The sequence below is a fragment of the Aythya fuligula genome, chromosome 5 (assembly GCF_009819795.1).
Source record: "Aythya fuligula isolate bAytFul2 chromosome 5, bAytFul2.pri, whole genome shotgun sequence".
Taxonomy (NCBI): Eukaryota; Metazoa; Chordata; class Aves; order Anseriformes; family Anatidae; genus Aythya; species Aythya fuligula.
In genome coordinates this window covers 55,680,126-55,707,837 of record NC_045563.1, presented here as the reverse complement: position 1 = coordinate 55,707,837, position 27,712 = coordinate 55,680,126, and the positions used below count along the sequence as shown (strand labels likewise).

The 27,712-nt window shown below is 35.8% G+C and overlaps 1 protein-coding gene across 2 annotated transcripts in view; it reads right to left on the bottom strand.

The window, feature by feature from the left end:
• LUZP2 (leucine zipper protein 2) overlaps positions 1 to 27,271 on the bottom strand; it is a 184,474-nt gene extending 157,203 nt beyond the window's left edge. The window contains exon 1 of one of the 2 annotated variants that reach the window (XM_032188988.1): positions 26,849 to 27,271. In XM_032188988.1, the coding sequence (XP_032044879.1) occupies positions 26,849 to 26,910 (62 nt within the window). In that variant the 5' untranslated portion in view covers positions 26,911 to 27,271. The remainder of the gene's footprint in view (positions 1 to 26,848) is intronic. The other variant, XM_032188990.1, reaches the window with a different exon arrangement.
• Between the last annotated feature and the right edge of the window lie 441 nt (positions 27,272 to 27,712).

Here is a 27,712-nt window from a genome sequence, read left to right as displayed (position 1 = left end):
GTATTTTGCACAAATCAAAAAGACAGCCTCTGACACCAAAGCTTGAATTCTTCAGAAAACAAATTACAAAGACTTTGCTTTGTCTTAAACATAAAAAGCCTTTAGTAAACAAAGAATGCCCAGACCCCACCCCCCATGAAACAGCTTACAGAAATACCCTTGTTTTGTGGTTTTTTTTTTTTTTTTTTTTTTGAAGTCCATGGAGTACAGACTTTAAGAACAAATCTAACTTTAAGACATTAAAATGATTCTTAATAAGATCAAAAACTTTACTTTACTTAATACTGCATAGAACACAAAGAATAGTATTAGAGAGTAGACTGCTATAGCACATAAGTATCAAGAGATATGCAATCTACTGAATGATTAGAAAACCAGCTCATGCCATTTCTCTTTCCTCATGTTTGTCTTTTAGTGCACAGATGACCATATATTCCTCTCAAATCAATATTTTCCAAGCTCTTAGAAAAGAAATAGAATTCCAGGCTCTTCAGAAAAGCTAAAAAGCAAAAGTTGCATTTCAGGCCTGGTTGCCTATAAGACGCATTTTATAAGGAACCTTAAATGTGTGTATGTGTGTCTCAAAATATCATCTTACAGTACTCTGTCTGCAAATGTTTTGACTATGCAACCCTTACACTACTGGTGTGTGTTACCCCCAGCCATCAGATATGCACCCAACACAGCCCTTCCTTCCTGCCTCAGTCCCAGCAGAACAGCAGGGAGAACAGGAAAAGCTGAAGTGAGAAATCTATGGGTCAAGATAGAGACAGTTTAAAAGGTGAAGGAAAGGGGACAAAAAACAAATGAACAAACAAGCAAGCAAGCAAACAAAAAACAAACAGTTAACGAGTGATACAAAGGCAAGTGATGCACTACCTTCCACAAGCAGATCCATACCCAGCCTCCAAAAAAACAGCCACCCTGGAAGAAAACATTCCTCCACATCTTCTGCACCATTATTGCTCATTATGACACACAGACACGCACCGTTGTGGTGATGGATTGGACCAACATCAACACGCGTTACATGGCAAGGAATATCTCCCTGGGCCATTCAGCTCAGCAGTCCTGGCTGTGTCATTTTCCAGCCTCTCGCCCATCCCAGCCTAGTTGCTGCATGGGGGGGCACGGTGGGAAAGTAAAAAACCTTGACGCTGTGCAAGTACCATTCAGCAGAAGTGAAAACATCTGTGGGTAATTAGCACTGGTTTAGCTACATCCTAAACACAGCACAATATGCACTGCTATGTAGAAAATAAACTCCATTCCCAGCTAGACCCAGCTACAGCCAGCACCTACATGCACGCATTAGCAACCTAATCTAAATATGCAGACGTTTTGTCTGCATATTGCTTATATTACTGGGGTGTTTCTCAGACACTGAAACAATAAGAGCAAAGCTATAAATGTTAGGGGGTAAAAAATCTCAAAAGGATCCTTCAAGTGCTTAACGCTAGTTACTGTGCAAGCATTTTTTTTAATACTTTTTTTTTTTTTAAATCTACAAAACATTTCTTTTTTAAAGAGAAAACTACAAAGTACAGAAACACCAAGAGGTTCTCACAATAACATCCAAGTCAGAGGAAAACGTTCATCTATAAGAACATGTCCCAAGACCACTACAGCCTATTTTATACAGGGAGAAATAAATAAATAAATAAATAAATAAATAAATAAAACAAAAACAAATAAACCCAACACTTCACGATATGCTTATAAAGAAGAATCTTTTCATAGATTAAAAAAAAAAAAAAGAAAGAAATTTCACATATAAAGTTCCTACAAATCCAATGTATACTGATTCAATATTGTAGTATATTGTTGTTGTTCCTTTCAAGATAAAACTTTTTTTGTGAAGTACAACTTAAAGAACTGTAAAAAAAATCTATAATTCCAAGAACAAATTTTGTTTGTGTACTAATAGTCAATTCTTCCATTGTCATTTATTCATCCACAACTGCGTCTCTTTAAACAGTTCCTATATACATATACTACAATCATCTCCAGAAAACTATCTGATGTGAATAACAGTCGCAACATTAGACTTAACCACTACATAAGTACTAGTATATTGCTAGGGTATTACAAAACCCTATCAACAATCACATCACAATTACATCTACTGCAGCTTACAATACAGGAAATATATCTATTCATGAGATTTTTTTTGCTATTATTCTGTTCCTACCTGAAAAGGGTGACACCACCATTATTCCTTGTTAATAGAAGTTAGTTTGCTTTGTTGCATGCTGGTATATGTTCTAAATTTTGCAATGTAGAACTTGAAATGTAGCTAACTCATAACTACCTTGAAGAAATCTGTGATGAATTTTTAAGAATCATGGGCCACAGGAAAGAAGGTACAACATAAGCAACAAAGCTATTTTCCTGACTTCCTAGACTAGTGTTCTCCATGAACTAGAAAAGTGTCCAGCCAATTTCAGGTCACAAGGGATGCCTTTAAAGGCATCCTAACAACCTACCATGGTGTCAAAAAGTTCCATGGTCCCGCACATGCCAGCTACTCTCACTTTTCCCACGCTCCCTCAGAGTTGCAGGTGCATGAGAGGACCCTGAGGCAGAGCTGGAAGCCTATTTCACTATATCCATTTATTTCTCAGAGATAGTCAGACCCATTTATTTAACACACCACCATCTATCCACTTTTCTGCATGCAAATAAATGCACAGAAAAATTTACAGTTCGGACATGTTAAAGCCATTCACATTAAGGTGTTTTTCATTCTGTCCACATTAGGGTAATTCTTATTCTTCAGATTTTTTGCTGCAAATATCCATGCAGAAAGAATTTTGCCATCAATTCTTATGTCTGCATATTCAAATGTTAATTTTACTTTACATAAGCATTAGTTTGAATAAAATAGTTCTACAAAATAATAAGTCAAAAAAAAAAAAAAAAAAAAAGTGGTCATCAATAATTATGACCAAGGTAAATTCATTTACAAGTCACGATTATTTATGTGCTTTTAGTCTGTCCTTCCATAAACAGAAATACAGGAAGACAAAATAAAAATCCTAGTGCTAAGTTATTTATTTCTTCTTATTGATGTTAAGAAGTATTCTTGTGTGATGTATTTCAGCTGCCATCTCAGTTCTCCTACTGAAAGCTGAAATCAAGTTGGATATCCCTCTACTGTGTGATTCCCCATACCATGTGAATCTCGTACTCAAATGTTCGAGGCCAAATCAGTTTCTCCAAGATGATAAGGACACCTCTGACCATAACATACATGGTTTTTCTGTCATAGCTCAGAAAAAGTCCACATAATGCTTCAGCTGTCAGCAGAAGAAGCTGCAGAGAATAACGCATGGGAAAAAAGAATCATAGAATATCCTGAATTGGAAGGGAACCATAAGGATCATCAAATCCAACTCCTGGAATCACACGTCTACCCAAAAATTGAGACCATGTATCTAGGTGCACAGTCCAAACACTTCTTCCAAGCATGACACAAGCATCTCTTCCTTAACTGCATGTTAACACTGCTGTGTTGTCACAAAATTCATCAAGACATGAAGGACTTTGCTTAGGACTTGAAATTTATTTTAAGGTCATTTACCATTCACTAGCTGGTCTCCATTGAAGTCAGTCTTTTCCAGCAGATAAAACCAAGCAAGCTATCACAGGTATGGGATCATTTAAAACAACAAGAAAGTCTGATTCACACAACAGCGACTATATATTTCTACTGAACAAATATAACTCGTTGGTCTAATGACATTTTTGTCAAGGAAATACAAACACATTTTACTTTTTTTTTTTTTTTTTTTTTCCCCCCCCCCTCAAGGCAAATTAGCTACAGCTTTAACTTATATCTGGAAAGAAAGAGATGAAAAATAGCTATAATATGACATTAGGAATTAATAAAGAAGAAATGACTTGTATTTAGCCATTCCTTTATTTCTATTGGATGGACAGCTATGTCATGTTTTTATTTTTATAGGAAAAGGAATTATTCCATTCATTTGAACAAAATATTCCAATTACTTGCACTGTGTACTGAAAATTCAAAGCTAATTAGCTAACATCAAAGATCATTAACCATACACCCAGTCCACAACCAAAGGGCTCCTAATTAACACTGAAAACTGGAGAAAGCATGTCTGAACTACTCCTCTGTATGACAGCAGCCTGAAAATTCATTGTGCAATTCTGCTTTTGTCAATCAGTTTTTCTATTTTCTTGTAGCAGGGGAAGCTGTTTAAATTGGTGCTGTTGGATATGCAATATTAATAGTAATTAAACTTGAAAGCGTCTCCATTCTTGACTACTGGCTATTTTGCTGGGATGTATCTGCATTAAAGTCAACCAGAAGAGTAGGTGATTTAAGAACTGTTGGATTTGTGATGTTAAAAGACAGAGTCTTCTATGGTGAATTCACTTAAAAGGCCTACACTATCCTCATTACAGCATGAATTCTGTGCAGGTTAAATGGACAGCACAATAGGAGCTTGACTGATTTGTGATCATTTTTTTCCCCTCATCTTGACATCTGTAGCAAATTCACCAGTCTAAATCTATACCATTAATGAAAAATTATACAGTCTATATGCATAAATGTGATTATCACACCTGCAGATTTTAATAGTGCGTTTGTTTTTTTTCAGTTACTTTAAAACAGTAACACCTAAAAATTATTTCTGAGTCATACGTACTCTTTCATTCTTTTTATTTTATTTTATTTTAAATATATTTAGAAAAGATTTGTAGCCAAACTACAACATGGTAGAGGTTACATGTATAAAAGACTACAATTTTCTGTTTCTACCAGAGGTAGACACGTATTATGGCATAAAGGCCATACCATAGAATCATCAACAATTTGTCTTGGCTTCCAAGTATGCAGTTAAAGCTGAAAAGCTTTTTTTTTTTTTTTTTTTTTTTTTTTTTTTTTTTTTAAGCTATAAGCTTTCTAAAGGAATGACACTTCACAAATGTATTTCACTTCAATCTACAGTGTACAGAATTATCCATAATATCATAGTTCTTGACCTCACCAGTATGTAACCGGAATAAACACCAGTTTCCAAAGAGTTTTAGATATAGTATTTATGAATTAAAAGGTACAGAGAAATAAAGTTATTTCCCACCATCATTCTACTGCTAAAAAAATGAGGAACAAAGCAGCCAAATGTGTCTGCAGTCATAGGCAGAATATCTTAAGAACAATCTGGTTGGCATTTTTAGCAGGAAATGTCTCTGGAAACATTAACAGGTTATTACGTAATATAGCCAGAACAGAAAAGAGCAGAACATTCTCCTTAACTGGAGAAAGCTATTTCTCAATAAAATGAGAAATAATAAGCCTCTACTTACATTTTTGCCAATTTGATCTCTATCTGCTTGGACACTACGAACAACTAGTAGACAAAAAAACAAAACAAAACAAAACAAAACAAAACAAAAGACTAGAAAGAGACATTATTTCTCTGGGTGCCATCACCTTCAGAAACCATTTCTTGAGCTAAATATAGCAGGAGAACCTAAGGGCCACTACAGACCTTTGAGCTAAGCCTAACTCTTCCTTGTACTAGTTTAAGGTACAAGTAATACAAGCAATTTGAATTACAAGACCTGCTATACCCCTCGTTTTGAGTCAGTAGAATGATAGTATACATTAATTAGATTCATACTTTGCTGGTAACCTCATACCTCACATCAGGGGTTAGCAAGACAGATGGCACCTTTTAACATCATTCGCACTTGAGGGTCACCAGACTGCCTGAACTCAATAGCAATAATGGGTTATTCTTTTTTCCCCACTAAGTGTGGATGCAAGTATTCTTCAGTTTTCAACTCTGCTACCATAACTGATTTCTTGTGTTAGGACTCTTAGGTCAAGTTTATATTTCAACTTTCCTTTCGACTTGCAATTGAGTGCAGCTAGGCATTGATTTATATAGGAGCACTGAACTTCTTGCCTCTTTTGTTAACATTAAACATTACCTTACCTTGTTGTTTTTGAAAGGACATTAAAAAATGCATCTGAATGCTCCTTAGAAATTACTTATGTATACAACACCAACTTTCTGTAACATCTAGATATTGATCCATTGAAAAATGTATGTAACAGAAAAGTAACTTGATCACAGAAGAGAACTGCAATCTTGTTTTATCCTCAAGAAAACTGGAAACAAACTTCTATGTTGCTATAATACTCAACTGTTGTCAGGAGGATTTCATCCAGTAACTGTTTACAGCTCTTGATGGTACGTACAGCTACTGGTTTCAATAAAGTAAAAAGCATGGTTTCCTTCTGATTTCAAGCCAGACCCATGTACAGTAAATGAAACACAAAAACTAAGTAATATTATTAAAGTATGTTTTTGTTATTTTTGCCATTTCTACTTAAATGTTTACATGGGCTTATACAGGCTTAAGAATCTCTCAAGAAGTCATTTACCTGCCAAGGTCTAAACATTACTAGTTACCACTGTTTCAAATTTTTCCTGCTCAGTTTTCTTTTTTTTTTTTTTTTTTTTTTTTTTTTTTTCCAGAAAATACTGTATCCATCATTGCCAAGTAATTATACAACAGAAAAGAAACAATTCATGAAGCCCCAGAAGTTGCACCAACACAAGAGTTACAGAGATCATAATCTTCTCTTCCTGTAGTAACAACATAAGTTTTACCAGAGGACCTATAAAGATAAAATGAAAAGATGTAGCAAAACTGCAATGCCTTAGTTTGAAAGTACAAACAAGTCATTTTTAACAAAGATCAACAAAGCCATATTTGATACAGGATCAGGTCAAACTTCCTGTAATTTCAATCTACTCTATTTCTCCATTATTACATAATTGTTTAAGGAATCACCCCACAGACATTTTCATACTTTTTCTATTCTAAAACATGTAAAAAGTCATGAAAACACATTAAAGATATACATCTCTAATGAAATATTGAATTTTTAATAGTTGACTACAGTGACTTGACATGGCTTCATAAAAGTTTAAAGAAATATGATTTTGAAATAACATAAGCAGCAGCTAATACATTACCAATCTACAAATACACCAAGAAATATTTTAGAAATTATTTATATAGAATATTAGAAATAATTTTGACATTTCTGTTCACAACAGATTTTTTTCTAACACAACAGTTTGGGTCCTGAAAATTACATTAAATTAGAAATCTCAAATTTCCAACTGATGAGGTGCAGAAAACTTACATTTCATCTCTGCATATTAAATAACACAAAATAGCTTCCTTTGTAAGCAATTTAATGCCATTTTTTCCATTAAAGAATGCATTAACCAGTAACAAATTTTATCAGAAACTGGGTTTCTAATAAAATATTTGGTGCATTAGTATTTTAAGACATATTTCCATTCAATAATTTGAACTGGAAGCCCCAGCAATTAATTAGTGATCAATCAAACATTTTTGATTGATTAAAAGAGGCAGGTTCTGGCCCTTTCTAGCTCTTATAACAGGTTTTAAGACACTGTATGCTTTTATGCTTCATCTTCCTACTGATGTTCCAAAAATAAATAACTCAAGAGATAAAAATCCTTAAGGCAGAAAGAAAAAATAAGTATTTTGTTTTGAAACATAAAACAGATGCTGTTTCACTACCGTATACTTAGGTGGAATCAAATTATCAAAATCTGAAATGCCTAACCAGTTTTTCATTATACAAAACTCTGGTTATTCAGAGTTAAACATAATTCTGAAACATAAATTCCAAACCAAAGCTTCAGATATTACACTGCCATGCCTACATAAAATGAAAGAAAAACAAAGATAAGCTAAGCAGAATATTCCAATAAGAACCACATCATTTCCATCATAAGCCTACTAACGATCTTTGGGAAGAAAAAGGGTAATTCAAAACTTATTTCAATTCTCTCCTACAATTCCCCTTTGGCATTCAAATGAAATCTGCCCTTGAAGGATGTTGTTTTTAAAGGAATAGTTAAAAAATATTTTCATGTTACATTTTCTATGCAAAAAATAACAAGTTCTTAGTAGTGTAAGATTTCTACATTAACAATATTACCCTACCCCCCCCCCCCCCCCCAAGAATAAGCATTTAAACTTTTATTGGTTGAACACCACAGCTTGCTTTCAGTGTCTGCAATTACTTCCTTTATATAACTCAAGCATTAACTTCAATGTGTTCTGCTCTTCAACTGGAAGGTCCTTGAAAAGCACCAAGTAGCTGATTGTACTGCTGTTAACATCAACAACAATATTTTATATTATTTTAGTTGAGCCAAGTCAAGGCATTATAAAAACAGAGCAATGGTTTTGCTTGGAAGTATTTCCAATTAGTTTATCAGTACTTGAAAGGCACCATCTCAGCAGTACCCTTTTCCCTACAACTCTCTGCTACAAATACTGACTCAAGAGCTGCAAAAGCTGAGATAGACTGCAACCATGGTAAAACTAAGTCCTTCAATTATAACACGGGTTTTCATGATGAAGTAATTCAAGTGCAACAGCTTCCTTCATGTTTTGTCAGTGGGATTCTGATTGAGCTGGATTTGGGTTGGAGGTGTGACTGCAGTTGGAGTGGGTTTTGTCTTTGCCATAGATAATACTGAAAAATATGGTAGGCAGGCAAATGCACATGGAACACATTTAGGAAAGCAAATGACCTATTAATTTTAATGTTTCATCCATGCAGGCATTACTTGAATCTTCCTGCCAACTGTTGAAAGTATCACAGCGTAACAACTGCCACCAGTTAGTGTAGCTTTGATTCAAAGACCATTTAAAACATAGCATTTCTCTGCTCCCCAGTTCTGCAAATCCTATCTCCCCTATGTTTTTCTCTCAGAAGACAAAGACATAGTTGTGTTGTTTGTTTTTTTTTCTTCCTCTCCTGAAGAAAGTTATCTGCTTCTGAACAGAATAACTTCTGATGTCGCACTCTCTAGAAGTCCTATATTTTCTACTCATTATTGTCAAAGCACAGCTCTAGTGAAACTGTTCAGATTCTTCTGTCAAGATTTACCAAAATACATTTAGAAAGCTTGTTTCCTCATGCCAGTGGAATAGTTCAAGAGGGAAGGAGAGAAAAGATGCATTTTCATCAGCATATGTCCCTCATCATTTTTAAGATAAAGTCTATCCTTCCTATTACACATTCTGCTCATTTAAAGCCTCTCCCTTGTCCTCTTCCCATAAGATTCTTTGGAGGAAAGATGTCACAAGAATAACAGGGATTCTGGTGCAGAAAAATTTGAGACCATCTGCCAAACTGCTGTACACAGTAAAACAAGTATATGTGCGTGAGATGCAATTCCCTTGGTTACAGTTGCATGACCCTGGTCCTGTGTTGAAATCCATCCAGACAAAGTTCTATTGCAAAGACAAAGCAAAGACATTTCTGACCTAGTACAGTATAAAAAAAAAGTGCAAAACTGTCTCTTCAGCCATTTTACTTGAAAACAGTGAGGCTTTCATAATGAGTCATTGTTTAAATTAGAGAAATGCATGCATATGATTGCATGTTTAATTTTATCGTCTGTCTTATTTCTGTAACTCTTCCTATAAATTTTACAGTCAGTCTCAAAGGAAATTCCAGTGCTATAGCTCAGTCTTTTACAAGTCCCTTGTTTCCAGATCTGTTTCTGTCAAGCAATGTTCCTCTTCATCCTTCCCTACTTATCAGTTCCTCCAGAAGTGCACTTTGTTACCTGTTGGAAATAATTCCACTGCCTGATGACAGCTGTATTCCTGCAAGTTAGGTTTTCAGCAGCAATTCCTTCTCCAGGCAACCGCTGAGCAAATCTTTCACCTCCACCTGTCAGACTGTCCAAACACAGGCCCCAGACACATTGCCTCTCTTCACAGCTGCATAAACTATCACGCTGAGAACACAGGAGAGCAAAAGGACATATTCCTTTGCAGCCCCATTGTTTCAGTTCTGTTTCATTTAGCAAGTTCTTCAACAATTCATGCTTCAGCTCGTGAAGGAATTAAAATCCATAGTTATAGTCTTGCATTCACATAGAAAACATTTATTAGCTCTCTCTCTCACTGTGGTGCGTCCAGCATATGCTAGTCATTTGGTGAAACCACGTGAATCTTTCCTGACACTAGTATTTTATACATGACATCACTGAGTATCAGAGCACTGAGGGAAAGAAATAGGATTTCAAGCTCCATCTCTCTCACCCCATTACCAGACCTTATTTCTCTTTCTTCAATTTGAACTGATTTTCTGTCCCTGTTCCTTTCATCCCATAATGAAAGCTGAAGCAGGCGTTTTCAACTCAGTTCCCTAAGTGTAAGATAATTTTATAACATATTTCTATCCCATATCTTTCCAAGATCCATACACTTGAAACATATAACGGAACTGCCTAGCACTTATTGGGAATATTTCTGATAGCCTAATCTTATTTCCCAATTTATTGAATATTTAAGCTTGTCAATTAAAGCGGGTAGAAGGAAAAGGAAAGTGTCATCCACAAAAGTAAACTCAGTTATTACAGTTCACTTCAACTAAGATTCTGCTCTTAACAAGGTCTGATTTTCTCTATTAGTGAAAGAGGGTGAGTGATAGGAGACAGATGTGTTATGCACCATTATACCCCACATAAACACATGGTTTTGTCTTGTCCATTCCCATGTCTTCTGCTTGGTACAGAGCAAACAAGTAGCATTTTGAAAGTAATTGTGCAGATGAGTAAGAATGCAGGTAAGCATTAGACTGCACAGTGAATACAGACACAAAGCAAATATAGTCTGAAATGGAGAACTGCATGAAGTTCGCAGCATGTTCCCACACGAAGAGTCTGGAGGGAGCTCTGTTTTATATATTGCAGTTTCCTCAAAGAGGCTAGTTTTGTTTTGGAAACAAGATGGGATCTAACATTATTGGTTTTCTTGTTCTATGTTAAGCAGGGGTTGTTCTTTAACAGCTCAGCTTAAGAATCATGTCTCAAATACCGATTTGAATAAAAATATAGAAAGTGATCATTGAATTGGCAAAGATACAATGCTTACAATTAAAAGATGTCTCCATTTGGTGCACGGCCAGATCCATAGCAGGAATAAAGTTGCAGATGCCAGCTGATGATCTGAGCCAATTCCACTCTGAAACACAGTACCGCATCTCTTTATGTGTTGGAATGGACTACAGAGATTCTCACATTGCAGCGCAGTCAATGACCTCAGAGGGAGGGTCTTAAATGGAGAGTGTTGTTTTCTTCTTTTCTTGGTGGCACAGATCCAGCCACAACTTAAGCACTAGAATAACCAGATCCTGTTTTCAACAGAGCCATCCTTCAGCTGTGATAGACAGCTCTTCCTGTCACTGCGCAATGTCCAATTACTTACAGATACTCACTTTATTCCTTTGAATTCCCTATTGAATTCTCAGATAAATTGAAGTACAGCCTATGTGATGCTTGTGTTCTTAATTTTTACATATTAAAAGCCACATTGTCTCAGTACTCATTAAATTAGTACTGATCAAGTAAACATTCTCTCAATTATTGGTTTCACTTTTCACGTTATGCAGGTATCTAACAATACCTCATGAACAACTCTCAGTAGCAGTTAAGAACAGCAAAACAATGTTTAGGTCAAAGAAAGCCTTAAAATGACAAATGAACTGAAACTGTTATGGGTATATTTAGGATGCTGTGTATTTGGTAGACTTTTCACAACAATTACATACATTCATTCACTATTCATCAGGAACAAATATTTCAGATCACCATAGATATCACTCAAGAAATAAAAAACAAACTCCAAAGACTCAAAAGCAGTATGCTTCATACCTCATGGAATCAGATGACTCAGAAACAGAAAGGAAAGTTAAGTTAGATTGCTTAACATACGTGATAGCTGTCGTACATTTGGCAACAAGATTCCATGAGGTTGGGACAGTGAGAACACAAGGTTCATTTCTGTACTTTTTGTTCAAATCTGAAGTTATAAAATTTAACTTCTTGAAGCACAATATCCATACATGTGGATACCACACATGTCAAAAATAAAAAGGGGAGTGGGCAAAGACCAAAAGATTACTCGCATAACACAAATGACAGTCACTCTGATCTGCATCAGGAATCTGCCTTGTCTCCTCATAGTCCCAAAATCAAGTAAACAAGACAAAAAAATCTCACATTGTCTCCCAGTTCTCTGTACCAAAACCAGCACAGTAAATGTCAGTAGGCTGTAAAAACAAGAAACTTTTTGAACAAAAAGGGAAAATGATCTGTGTACTATTCATTCCATCTTTACTGTGCTTGGCTGCTTACTAAAGGGAGTGGTAAATCAGATATGTGTAAGGGGAAAAAGGTTTACAAGAGAAATAAAAGTAGGTCAGAAATTCAATATAGGTCAGAATTTTGAGGATCTAAATCATGAAGCAAATAAGTAAAAAAAATCACACTTAGGTTCTTCTAGCAGGGAATAGTTGAACAAGGGTTAAAAAACCAACTGTCCTTCACACTAGAAGCATTATCCCAGAGAGATTTTCCAGCTGGAGAAAATAGAATTAAGTATCAAAGGCCAATCTGAAAACTATTTTGGAACCATCTCCCCTGTAAGAAAAGAATTCTCTATCCAAAGTCTTCCAATGCTGCCTTCATTCTATCTTTGTTATACCAGATACCAATTTATCTTTTTTCCTCACATCAAGGCTATAAGGATTTCACTGGGAACATTATATTATTTTAAGAGTCACGGCAATTTGGTCAACTCGGTGGATGGCACTATGACTCCAAAGCTGTTAAATGGGCATTTTTTTCTAGCTATTACTGAAGATGATCAAATAATTCATTTAAAGCTACAGCTTTTACTCCGGTAGAATCCTGCCAAGACAATTAATATTCTCAGGGTTACATGTCACGTGAACAAGGCACATTTCTATGACCTTGACCCATGGAGAACTATAACCTTGACACATGGAGCTTAGAAAACCATCAGGATCTTTTTACAGCTAACATATTTTAGTAGGCCACTTTCCTCCATCATTGTGACAGAGTCACTCAAGTCTATTTCTTACTAAGGAGAAACTTCCAGACAGTTCATTCCACTTGTAGTTTGAAACCAGGTATTAAAAAATGCAGCCTTACATGCACTGTAATAGTGGTACCGTAAATGCTTTAAATATATTTTTGTATATAAGAAGAAACCTTTTAATCAGAATCACAAAGATAGTAATTCAAACCAGAAGTAGGCAAAGGACTCATGCAGTGTGAGGGTCTATAAATGGATTCATTTATGGCTAAAAGTTTATTTGATCTGAAGTCTCTTTCAGTGAAGTATCACATGGGATCAGGTCTATAGTTGTGAATAAAATGTTTTGTTTTTTTTTACACGGCCTGAAGTTTCAAAGTTGTCTAAGCAATCGTTAAGAAAACATTAAGGGCGAGGCAGATTTTTTATTTTTATTTTTAATTCTCATTGCTTTTTTTCAAAGCAACAAATTCTCTTGTAAAAGTAAGAGCTTTCTTGTATACAGACACTAATTACAATGTCTTTCAGTAACTTATAGGAGAGATTGTAGAGAGAGATAACATTCACTGAAAAACATTAACGGATTAAGCTTTCAGAATGCATCTCTAACCAAACAGAATCTAAGTCGTCATTTTCTTTTTTGAAGATATTTTCATTTACTATTGATCTTTAAAAGACTGCATTTTGATGTGTCACATATATATTCCTATATATTATAATGAAAGACTTATTTCCTATTTTCCTGTGTTTCAGTATATGGAAGATGACTGACTACAATTCACAACAGTCCTCTACTCATTATACACTGGTCACAGCAACTACTACTCTTCATTATAGTTTAACCAGGGAGAATTTCCATCAAATCTACTAGGTAGAACTGTACCAAACCCCACAAATTATCTTGTTTTTATTATATTTTTCTTTTTTTCCCCCATACTCCAAATTAAGCTGCAGTGTAAATCTGCATCTTTCAACTCTTTCAAGCAGATATTTACAAGAACTTATTAGCATGATCCTTGGACTAGCGGCAAGCTGAAAAACTAAAACAAATCAACTAGCAGTGATCACAACAATGTCAAAAAAATCCTTTTTTTTTTTTTTTTTTTTTTATGAACGCAGGATTTAATTCATTTTATACTTAAACCAAACTCTTGTTTCCATAATGTTTTTGAAGAAAAAAAAAATAAGAGGAAATAGAAGGAAGTCTTCCCACTTTTCTCCTCCTCTCAAAAATTAGAACCACAACACTGAACACTTCATTCAGAGTTACCTTTATTCCAAGTGATGCTGCAAGGCACAGTAATAATGGTGAAAGAATAAACAATGTTCTTGGCTTCAGTCATCTGTCTTGCAGAATTGGTATTACTATTGTTTGATAAAAGTCTGTAGATCAACAGCTTCTAGTCCCAGTGGTTTCTGTAAGTATATATCCTAAATCACTGACTGACTGTAAGCTTCCCCCCCACCCCTACCCCCCTTTTAAGAACAGTTTACAGTAACATAGGGCAAAAGCCTGAACTACTGGAAGCAGAAAACAATCATTCTAACATCCAAAGGGAGTGTTAAATCCTCAGCCATTGTACACCAGCATAAATATACACATGTTAATCACAGGAGGTCATTATGCAGCCTCACGTTGAATACAGTGTATAGTTCTGGGCTCCACAACACAAAAAGGATGTTAAGAACCTTAAGAACCTGGAAAATGTCCAGAGGAGGTCAACAAAGCTGACACAAGAGCTGGTAAGCATGTCCTGTGATGACAGGTTGAGGAGGCTTGTGTTGCCCAGTCTGGAGAAGAAGATGCAGAAAGGTGACCTCACTACTATCTTCACCTGAGAAGGTGAAGCAGACAACAAGGTGCCGGTCTCTTCAGACTGGCAACTGGTGACAGGATGTGTGGAATGGCACAAAGCTGCATCAGGGAGGTTCAGATTGGATATTTGGAAAAAAAAAATTACCATGAGGATGGTCAAACACTGCAACATAATGGAACAGGGTTCCTAGGGAGGAGGCATCTGATACCCCAGGCCTGTCAATGTTCACGAGGCATTTGAATAATGCCCTCAGTAATATGCTTGAACTTCTTATTAATCTTGAAGTTGTCAGGCAGTTGGACTAGATGATTTTTGAAGGTCCCTTCTGACCGGACTATTATAAATATTTTATTTATTTATTTTTAATTGTGGCATACCACAAGTATCATAGTGTTTTTATTTATTTATTGTATATTTTATTTTATTTATTGCATCAGTTCTTTTTATTATTACTCAAAAAGAGATACAGGATTCTGCTCATCTCACCTATTAATTCAATGATGCTTGAAATACACTTTAGAAAATGACTGGGTTGTAAAATTGGAACATATTTTTAGCATACACTTAGGTGTTATATTAAATGCACTCAGTTCATTAAAAAAAAAAAAAAAAAAGTAAAAAATTGAGACCCAAATGGACTCAGATCTTTCTCTGGAGTTTTGTAGCATACAAATGTCAAGACCATGAAAGCTTCAAGACCAGTTGAGACAAGAGCATCCACATACATCATGGGGATGGTTTGGAAGAGCCTTCATAAAGTGTCAAGATGCAACAGAAGATTACAGTGATAACCCAACACAGTGAAAAAAATGACACAGAAAACATATTGTGGAGGAAGCAACTGCAATTTCTCACATTACTTTTTCAGGAGTGCTACGCCAATTCCATTATGGCAACAACTAATGTCAGTATCAACATTAAAAAGATCTGTAAATTCCCTGCATTTCAATAGTGGTTTTTTTTTTTTTTATACTAAGTGCAAAACTGTTCAACGGAAACACTGCAATATTAGAAGTTAGATTAATGTTGAATTATTATGGTACCTGCTAGAAACCATGCTTGTCTCCAGTGTAACTTCTTGCAGTTGAAGGAAGTGGTAGAATATTAAAAATAATTAAAATCTAATGTTATTTGTAGAAATCATTTGATACTTTTGACTGCAAAAGAGGTGTGCAAATTTGATGCCTTAGCTGTTTGTTTGTTTTTTTAAAAGGCAAAAAAAATTCAGCTATTCTGAAACAGTTAACTGTATATGAGTAGAAGCACACATCTAATTCAAGCCACTGAGAAAAGATGGCCAAAGATCAATTTTTCATACTTCGTTATGTGTCTACAACTAGAAATCCTTTACACACATGCACATATACTATACATATTTATTTATTTTTCCTGAAGCTAAAGATCTTTTTACATTTGAAAAACACACTAGTGGAACTGTATCAAATTGCGCAATCTCTAGTTTATTTTTGTCAGTAACCACTATGATGACTTTGCATCTAATTCGGATCCGGGAATTTTCCTGCTGCTGCTCTTTTCCATCAAATTAAGAAGGTAAGAATTCTCTCCATCCTCATTAACACATATAATGTAACAACAGCTAAGAAGATTCTTAGTGTTATCTGTTGACAAGTGAAAGATACATCCTAAAGTGAACATTCGGTATATGTCACTTATCAAGTCTGAAGAAGCGTACAGAGCGTTTTTCTAAAACTTGTTAAGCTTTAAAGAATTAAACCTAGACCAATACCAGAATTTAAGTCATGAGCAAGTCTCCTTTCCTCCACACTCCCAAGTTTCTCGAAGTTTTATGCACATCTTACATATGTAACATTACTCATTTCTGTATTATAAACAGAAGCTTGATGTAGCTGGGTTTTGTTAAGACAAAGGTAAAAAGACAGTCTCCAGATTCATATCAATACTCCAGCTCAGTCATTCATCACTTAATATTGCTTTTTATCTACTTCCTTCTAGCAGACATTAAAAAGAATTTTCCCACTACCAACCCTTTGATATTGTATCTTCATCCTACTAGGTCCTACAACAGCTATGGTGATTTCTCACTTCTGACACCATATAGAGAAACTTCCTGACAACTTCCCTGCAAGTTAGGTGGTTGGGGGATTGCTTGTTTGAGTGTACTTGTTTCCAGTTTAGTTACCAATTTAAATGCTGAAAACTTATCTCCTTATTTCTCCAAATTGCTCTTTTGCAAGTATTCAAAATAACAAAGACCTTGGTACCGGTTTGAATATTCTTCTACAGGAATAGTTCAAACTACGTTAAGGATCCTTTAATTTCCTAGAAGTAGGAGACATTTAAGGCAGATGGAAATTATTTCATCCTGCTTCCTTCAAGATTTTTCACCTTCCTTGGGTAGCAACCACTCTCATCAACACTACACTGTTCCACAGGTTTAATCCAGTCAAAAAAAAAAAAAATTCATGTTCCTGTATTAACTAAATATTACTGGGAAAGGTTTTCTATTACATATAAAGGTACCACTTTAACATGTGATATAATCAAGTTTAAGCAACAAAAGAACCATACGATGCTCTTAGAGGTAAGGGTGAACGTATTGAAATTATATTTAATCCCAACTGCAGTATCAGCTTCTGTACATCACCTATTTGATGCAGACAATCTAAGTCTTTCAGATTAAATTTTATAAACCAGTCCTGTGGGATTCATCTTTGACAAAAGAATCCTGTATTCCTTATGCACTTCCTTCTAGCGTACACACCATCTTGTATTTCTTCCTAGCAATTTCAAAAGCTATTTAAATGTTGTCTTCGGCACATATGAAATGTGTAATGCCATATACTAACACTTTAAACAGACAGAATTAAATTGCTGTAAAAACTGAATAAAAAAAGCGTGTTTTCAAGAAATATTAATCAGTTCTTCAAATGGACTCAGAAAAACCAACATTTCTTTCCCCTTCCAGGAATTGATAGCACTACTCCGTTGAGCAAAAAGGGCTCCAGCTGGGTAGAAATTAGTGAAGGAAGTAGGATGACTGAAACAGGGACAAAGAGAAAGGCACAAGTTAAAGAAAAATATTAAATTGTCTGCTTTCATAAGCTTTTCTTAGCCAAACAGAACACATCTGTGCATACTGAAGAGCAGACAGTTGTTTTGCAAGTAAATAAAAAAGCAACTGCAAAGAAGTCTCTTTTCACTCTCTATGCACTTGAGTATTTTTTTCATACATCATTCAAGTATGAATGCAGAGCTTTCACAGAAAGCAGTATCTCAGGCTGTTTTTTCACCAAATTAAACAGTACAGGCTGCATTAATTGCGAAGTTAGAGACACTAAATGAAGAAAACCCAAGGAAAGCAGCAAGGATACCATGGGTTCTAAGAGCCCCCTTGCTCTATTGTCATCTGGGCACCATGGTTACAGCATCATTTCCCAAGCCTTAACCTCTGCATTAAGCCAAATAACCTTATTCCTCACTCTGAGTGAAACAAAGCTAGCTGCAAGGCTAGGCTTTCTGAAAGGGGTTAGGATTGATTTCTAACCATCATGACTATTTGGTATCCACTATACACCTCAACAGCTAAATAACAATCTAAGTTTCAAAGTACATAGCTCTCTCATTTATGTTCACAAGGTTAGTACAGCCAACATGCTTCCCCCCTTTTGAAATTCAAAAGGCATCAAGATTAGACTCATTCCACACATTTAAAGAATATAATCTGTAGTGGACTTTAAGTATTTCTAAAATGTCTGGTCCCTAGGCAGAACTTGGATTCCTTCATATACACAGAAAGAAGAAAACAAAACCAAAAAAAAAAAAAAAAAAAAAAAAAGCTACAGTGCATATCTTCTATGGAGAGCATGCCAGGAACTTGTGTACTCTACAGAATAGAGGGGTAGACCTACAGTTGTAGACTACAGTTGTAGACTACAGTTGTCGACTACAGTTGTCGACTACAGTTGTCGACTACAGTTGTCGACTCAGCCAGTCACTAAGAAGTGGTGAGAATACAATGGATATCTTGGGTATTTTAGCACAGAAAATTAGAATTAATCACGAACCAATTAGTTTCAGCAAAACAGCTCAAAGGTTTGAGCTATTCAGTGTTTGATTTGTACCCTGGCCGAGGGTTCACCCTATCCTGAAAAATATTTTTTCTAGAAAAAAATCTCTAAGTTAGGTACTAGTAGAATTGATTTTATTTCTCCATTTTCAAGAGAGACATTCTCTTTGCACACTGAGCACACACATTATGCTGCATCAGTAGGAAGAATCTTCCTCAACAGCCAATCTAATGTCACCCAGAGCACATCTGCTTTTCAGCGTCACGCCAATTTGATTTTCACACTTTTTCTCATCTACATTTCAGTAAAATCTCACTTTTTTTTTTTCCCTCTAGCTTGCTACCACAGGCTAGTCTGAAATAAGCACAAATGCAAAATCATTCAAATGCGATGAGGACTAGAAAAAAAGTCTTAGCATAAGGTGCTTAGTAACATGGTCACAGTATATTACTGTGGTTACCATCATTCTAGATCCTCCTGTTCACCAATTCCAAGATCAAGTTTAATTACTTCCTTCTGTTATCACTCACATCAACAATGGGACGAAAGCCCTTGAAAAGAACTATCATACTGTAAATCCACACATGTGGTACCAGCAAACAAGAACATTGTATACCCCAAATAATACTAGGCAACTTGTCTCTCTCCTGGCCTCTTACACTATTGAACCAAGTTTTTCAAAGATCCCTAATGGCTACTGCAAAAACGTTAAAGGGTTATACTACAAGATTGCAAAGACTGTACTGTATAATAAACACCTCTCCTTAATTAGAAGGTATTTTGATGGTCTGTAGGTGAGATTATTAGCTAAGCCAGAGACAGCACAATGTTTGGTAGAAGTGTGGTAGCCGGGGAGAAGTTTGCATAGAGTAAGGTTCTGCTGCAGCTCTGTGTCCAAGTAAACGTGAAAGGTGTTTGTTCTGCAGTTTCCTAAATGCTGCAACTTCTCTAAAACTGAGTAAGTCTGTCTTCTAACCACTTTCTACTATCCTACTCTGCAAATGAGTAACAAGCCTATCTACACCCCACATTGAAGTTGAGAACATAAATTGGCAAAACATGAGTATTCATAATAAACAGCAATGAAAGTATGTGAATGGCTAGGAAAATTAGTTGTTTTGGTAAAAATAGACCAACTGGCAGCATAATAGTCTTATCTTCTTAAGACAGCACGTGGAAACAAAACACATCAGAATTTTGACGTTACACTATACTGCTTTCCATAGAAAGAATCAATCAATATTAGCAAATAAAATATTGAGAAATTCCACAGACTTATTTATTCAGCTCAAAACCCGTATCCACTGATTTCTCTCGTGATTCACTGAAACAGTTTTTTTCAGCAAATCTAGCAGAGCAATCAACAATGAATTTTTTTGTGTTCCCTCTGAGATAGTACACATAAAAAAATAAAGATTATTAAACGTGGGAGTGAATTGATGTAAAGGGAGAAGGTGGGCAATTAACAGCTCAAGAAGCAAAGGTAAAAAAAAAAAAAATATAGAGTACCATGAACTGCTATTTAATGCAATGCCAAATTTTAAAATTTCTAAAAAGTACTTGCCACTCTGAAATGTTGAAATTGCAAACATAACAATACACTTCTTAAACCTTTGAAAAATATTAAGATTGAAGGATAGTATGAAGTGTCTTCATTCTTTCTGACAGATACATTATTTGTCTTCTATACAGAGAACATTTACAGATCTGACCCTTGCAAAGCAGCTTGTACACCCATTGTGCAAAACTTGACAATGAGGAGAAAATGTTTTCTGACAAGTTGCATAAATGAGATTTATTTGTCTACAGATTGGTACATCACAACGATTACTGTCTGGGAACAGGTTTCTGTTAAATATAGAAACAATATCAAATCCACATTCTTACCAAAAGAGGGATTTCAAATTTAGTTTGGTATCCTTAAATTCATCCCTGTCTGAATTAATAAATGAGAAAGAAATAGGGAAGTATCAGCATTATAATTTCTCTGAACACAGAGAATGCATTTAAAATGTCAAAAGTAGATCCACTGCAAGCCACCTGAGCTGAAATATATTTATACATAGCATAACAAGCAGAAGTCCAAACATTTGATTACATCTTTAAAACTGAATTCTAGAGATCCTCGAGATTTACCTGATATTACATGGAACTTCAAGAAAATTTTAACTGTAGATTAGATCAAATCTACAGTAAGTCTTTCCTGAAAGCTACTTTTTTTTTTTTTTTTTTTTTCCTGAAGCAGTGTCCTTTCTTCCCTTACTTGTTTTCCCTCTTTTTCCTTTCAGATTTGTCTGTTAGAAACAAAGTATTACAAAATTTATTTTGTAGTATTTCTGGCCAAACCGATAAAGACTTGATTTCTGGACTTTTAATTTACGTTGGCAGGCTCAAATTTGTGGAGCATTTTGCTATGTAATCTTATGGCCTGGGATAAAACATTTAAAGTATACCAATTCCAAGGTCATCATTCTTAACCAGAAACTAGCCTCACCATCATAGCAGAAAATCCCATAAAATTAAAACCTTTTGACAAGAATCTACTACTCCCCCACCCCAAGTAGGAGAAAGGTAGAATAAATGTGCGATTGCTCTGGTGTATACTACATAAGGCAAGCATTAAGATTACATGCATCTACATAGTAAACTGTAGTAAAACTACAGGTATTCCCAAACTAGCCTTAAGCAATTTCATTCTGATGCCAAGAAGTCAACCTACAGCAGTTTCTGGCATGCTTTTTTATTAAATATAGATGTAACCGAACTACCTTGTTTAAAAACTACCTTGAAAATGCCTGCATTATACCGCAGCCTGGTTTAGCTTTTATTTATTGATTTCAGGTTTTTTCTTTTTCTTTTTCTTTTTCTTTTTCTTTTTAATACCACTGAAGTTCAAAACCTCTCCTAGAAGAAGGAAGAGATTTTGTTTCACCAAGTAGTGAAACCAAGCAGTTGGCTGTATTAGGTCCTCATTTATACATCAATAGATAATGAGCTAAGTGCATTCCTTGAAATAATGGCTTTGTACCACAGGAAAATGTGTTCCATTACTTTTAAACACAGTCCACAGCAAGGAGCATGCTTTCTCCATGTATAGAAATGTTGAGAGTCATATACTGAATGCCACTTCTGCAACTGAAGTACTTACAAACAGTTAACCCAAGACGCGTAATCATCCAAGACTGATAAAAAGCAAAACACGCTTGCAGTCTAGAAAATTCAGATGGCTGAAATAAGGGTGAAAGGAATTCTGAGCTGGAGACACATTGTAGAGTCAACACCCCTACATTTCAAGAAGAATACGGAAAGCACAATATTAAAACACTCTTCGTTATCCGTGAAGCTTACAGCAAAAACCCACATTCTTCTCTGCTAAAACAGTCTACAACACATTACCATTATGCACAGTTCACTTTGAGTCACAAGGAAAAGAACGGACACTGCTGGACCTCAGCCTGAGACCTCTGAGTAAAGTTGCTTTTAGTCATTGGCTAAGACACATTGCAGTGGAGCGGCTATAGTCAAGGATATCAGCACGCAGTAAGTCTGAGTCTTCTACCTCGTAATCTAGCAAGGGGTAGGGTTCTCCCTACTTTCATGTAAGTCTAAATGAAAAGGTCACTTTGAACATCTGGCTATAGTCCAAAGGGCGTTTAAGCTGGGAAAGGTGAAGAACTAGAAAATAAGGATTTAAGGATTTTAAATACAGACACACCCCAGTAAAAAGCCAAAGGCATTCCTCTTTACTCATCTTCAAGTCTCAGACTGAGTTCTTCATAAAACTTTATCTGACAGAAGCTAAAGATATTTGTGTTTTCATGTTCTTTTATACAAGTTCCCCAAACCAACAAACACTGTAAAGGAAATATCTGACCTCAAAAACTCATTACAGGGAAAAAGCTAGCATTTGAGTCAGGTTCTCATATTTCATAAGGTAAGTGAACTGAAGATATTTGCATGACTTCCAACAACATGCGTACATAGATCAAAACCCATACCTTCATTAAGCATCATCTATCAAGCAGAAATTGGTACACTGCTGTTATCCCAAAGTAAAACAAAAGGTAGCATTTATTCTGAAGCCACTGAATTCTAGATTGCTTTATAACATCAGTTTCTTCAGACTATCATTGAACTGAGCTATTAGGAAAAAAAATAGCACCAGCCATTTCACTGCCATTAAAATAATACAGGATCTGACTTTTGTAGCCATGCTATTTGTATATCCACTTAACATGCTGCTGTATTAGTATTAAAATTGCTATTAAAGTGCATCTTGTTGGGTTTATAGGCCTATTCTCAACTGTAAAATTCTACCTCAAATTTTTTAAGTACTTTGCATCTGTCAAATTTCATGTGTGGACAGGAGAGTCCATGTCTTCATTACTGTCCTAGATAAAAAGGAATGTTATTTCACACCAAGCCTCTTCTGAAGAGTCAGATATTTGTCATTTGGACAAAAAAAAAGTTGGCAATCAAGAATTTAAATATCTGGCCTTCCAATGGTGAAGTTTAATTAATATGCAGAAAAAGGCCCTTCTAGCTAAAAAAGGACATGTCTCATTATACAAGATTACCTTTACTGCAGATCTGTTACTGACCCAAACAAGTAATTTCATGCAGATACTCCCTTCTACAAATAATTTTTTACCCAGCCTGAAGGTTTAGGCATCTACATCCACAAAAGCACACAGGCAAATATCAGAGCCTTAACCTCTTTTATGCCATGTCAATTTACTGAGCACTTGATGCAGTCAGACTTATAGACTTCAGCATAGTGTAAAAAAGTAACACATGCGCCATCATCACATTACATCTGCCCAAACCAAACAGTCCAAGGAAATAGAAAACTGGATAAGGAAACACAAGCTTCAGGATAGTTTGTACCAAAATAATTTCACCTTTACAAATTTAGTCCCTTTAACATTTTGTGGGCTTCAGAGCAGTGACTTTTACTCCTTCCATCTAAACACACTGTTAACTGGACCAATATACCTTAATCTCGTTTGTTCTTTGGCACTACGAACAAACTTGAAATATGATTAAAAGTAATCACTAGTATAGAAAAGTGTCCATTTCAAGAATACAAACTTCCAGCAATTTAACATTTAGTTCATGCATATGGCTTTAGGCTATGCCGAGCTATTAGTTACATACAGCTCTGAAAATCAGAAATGACACAATCTTTAGAGCAATAGCTGTGTATTCCACTTTTTAACAATACTGTAAATTAAGACAAGTAAATAAAGAAAAGTCAACATGAGTGTTAACATCATTCAACTCATCTAATCTTATTTGTTTATAATTAGTCTTGAAGATGTGCTGTGGTCTTCTAAAACTATAAAATCATGTCATGATGCAAAAGACGATAGCTTCACTGCGTGACAAAGAAGAAAAAGCTGCTGTACACTTCTGCATCAACTACTGCGCTCAGTGGTTTCAACACCAATGCTTTAAATAGGGATACTCTGCTTCTCTAGAAACTTATGCAACAAAAACTCAAAATGGAAAACTTTTTGCCCCATGAGGCTGATGTTTTTCCTTAGCTAAGCATTTTACACAGCAGGATATTAGACCCTGCTTTTTTCTAACTCAATTGCTCCTGAAAACCTGCTATGTTTGGGTCCAACGAATGCTTTAACTGTACGTTCCCAAGAAATGCTAACTGAACTGTCTTCCACCAGAGCAAATTAAAACATAATCTCTTTCCAGTAGATGGCATATTGATAGCACCGTATCATTTTTAAGCTTCTAACACGTGCTGTTGAAAAACTAACTCAGTTAAAAATCAGGCAACTGATGGCAGCTGCTGACCAGGACAGTCCACTGCCTCCAGACTTCTGTAAATCACCAGTACTATGGTAGAGTGCCAATATCCTTTAGAACACGGTGATCAATCTAGTATCAAAAGCAAAACTTCACATTACAACACATACTATACTCAAGGGGCATTTTAAATGGAATTTCTCTGATCATTTCCATCCCTCACTTTGATAAGAATACAAATCATCATGTGTCACAAAGTTATACTCTTAAGAATATATACACTCCAACTCATACTGTTCATAATTAACATTCACGTGACAACTTCATATTCTTCATATTCCTTCATATTCTGCCCAACTCTTTTTTTTTTTTTCTTTTGGAGGGGGAAAATACGACTAAAATTGAAAAACTGAACTACAAATTTTTATGAATTTGTGTTTTCATACAGAAAAATGTTTTCCTCATAAAGATAAGAGGCACTTGTTTTGGGGTTTTACACTAGACGTCTTGTCGCAGTTCAGTCCCCTGTACGTTGAAGTCATTTACTTGGCATTTTACAAAACCTATAAAGTATAAAAAATTATATTAATTTTCCACATCTCTTCACTAGATTTTATTCTATACAAAACCATGCAAGATGCAAACTCGCATTTGCAAAAAGTGGCTTGGTACCCCACCCACCCGCTTCTTTTAAACTGTGGCATAATTCAGAGAAGAAAATACTACTTTCAAATGAGTAGAACTATTAATACGAATTCACAAGAAGTTTCACACTTGGCTGCTAGTGAATAGTGCTTAGACTGCTTATTAAATCAGAAAGGAAAGTTATTGAATCACTGTATGTTACAATTCTCCTCTGAGTTTTGTATTTCAAAGAGCATTGGAGTTGTTCATACTGACTTGCACTGCAGTCTTTAAATCACAAGTGTTACAGAAAAATTATACCCCCCCCCCCCCAAGGGAGTGAAATAATAAAATAACTGAAGCATTTTGATATCACTTCTCCCTGCATTCAGGTCTTTTCCCACTCAGATTTTGGTTATCACTTTCCTGGGTTTGAGGACATACAGAGATGTGCTCCTGCTACATCTTACCTTGAGTACTTAGCAGGCACTTTTTTTTTTTTTTTTTTTTTAACCCTATAAACAATTAAGATCTGAAACAAGAAGTGCGGGGGGGGGGAGGGGAATTAGGGGACACTTCAAATAAGCATTCTACATTTTACAAGAAAAGACCAAGAATAAAGGAACAGATAATTTCCTGAAAAATGCCTTTATCTTCTGATAATATGCTTTACTGACTTATAAGTTGCTTATTATTAACACAGCAGAGAAATACCTTCCTTAAAATTAAGGCTTATTTTCTGAGAAGCAACTGGAATCTAAGCAGCCTGAACTGAGGACAGTGTCATTAGGACATATCTACTTCACACCTGGCATTAACTCTTCATCTGTGAATGAAACAATGAGATAGAGTGTTTTGGTGTTATCTTCCCTTTGCTGAACAGGTTATATCAACAGCATAGAGACCATACCATCTCTGAGCAACTGTGCAATACGCATTATCTTATCAGAACACTGCACGGTCAGAACAGCTTTTATTTTTAGGCTGCAATAGATTTTGTTCATATTTTCTCAGTGATATATTATACTTGCACAGAAAGGAATGCTTCTAGACTGCAGTAACTTTTTAACACGTTTCCTAGCATTGATATAATACTGCAACATCTCACCTGTATTTGACAGTAAAGAAGCTAAGCCCTAGGTCTCTATTCAGATGCAAAAGCCTCAACTCAGATGAGATTGTTCAAGTATTTGTTTTTCCGCACTCAATAGGGGAAAATGTTAACATGTTCTCAATTTCAGGTCTTTGGCTTCCTTATTGCCTGTGAAGCAGTGTATTTGCTATTGCTGCTGTATATATACGTGTGTGTATGTGTGTATATATATAGATAGATAGATACACACATACGATGCTTATATTTGTTGACTATCTTCCTTCACCTCATAAGCTCTGGGTCAACTTATATTGGAGCAGCTCTTTTACATCATAAAAAGCCCAGAAAGGCCAAGTAAAAGATTCAGTATCTCTCAGAGGATCAGTGAGGGGAAAGATAAGAATCAAAAACAATAACTGCACTTTAAACTTACTACTCTAGTACAAGATGAAATACGTATTACTTCTCTTGGGAATACTGAATCTAAAAGAATAAACAGCAAACAAAACAGGAGAACTATACACAAAATAGCTCTCTGTACTCACCTAGTGCTGAAGACTAGTGCAGGAAAAAGAGGCAGCAAGTAATAAGCACAGATGAATTTCATGCTGTAGCTCCGCTGTTTTGTTCCGTTCCCCACTAATCGCTCTTCACACTGTCTCTTACCCCTTCTCCTCTCCCAGCAGCTCCGGAGCCTTGCCTGGGGGAGCTGCCTGCCCGGCGTGTGAGGTCCGTAGCTGTGTGAACAGACAGACCAACGGACCGACTAACGGAGGGAGCTCAGAGTGGGATTTGAGCTCCAGGAGTGATGTCACGAGGCAGCAAGCTGCTGCTGCAAGCCCACAGCCTGATCGCCTGTGATTATTCAACACGCTGGCTCTTGTCGCGTCCTGAAGGATTTGTTAGTACTCGCCGTTTAAGTGGCAGGCAGGGAGGGATGAGAACGCAGTGGCTAGCATTTTGCTTTAAGGTTGTAGTAGCAGAACAGATCTTAGGAATTCTTCCTGGAAGGAGAAAGAAAATGCAATTAAAGAAACACCAATATTTTATAATCAGAGTCTCCATTTGTTAGAAGTCAATCTACACAAGATTCATGAGACAGAGGCAGGAATTTTTTGAAGTAGGTGTCAAGTTACAAATCAGCCTGTCAGACTAGATCTGGAAAGGTATCACTTCTGTGCAGCTACAGTTCACAAGTTATATTTCAATTACATATTCATTCACCCCACTACCACATCAAGTTCAGAGAACACAAACAGCTTCCAATTATATTTTGGAAACATTGATGTCATCTCTAAAACCCTTCACCCACCAGAAACAATTCGTACGACTTTCAGAGCATTTAAGACTCTTTTTCCCACTTTGTCTGTTTTTACTTAATCCCAAATAAAGAAATAAATAAATGACAT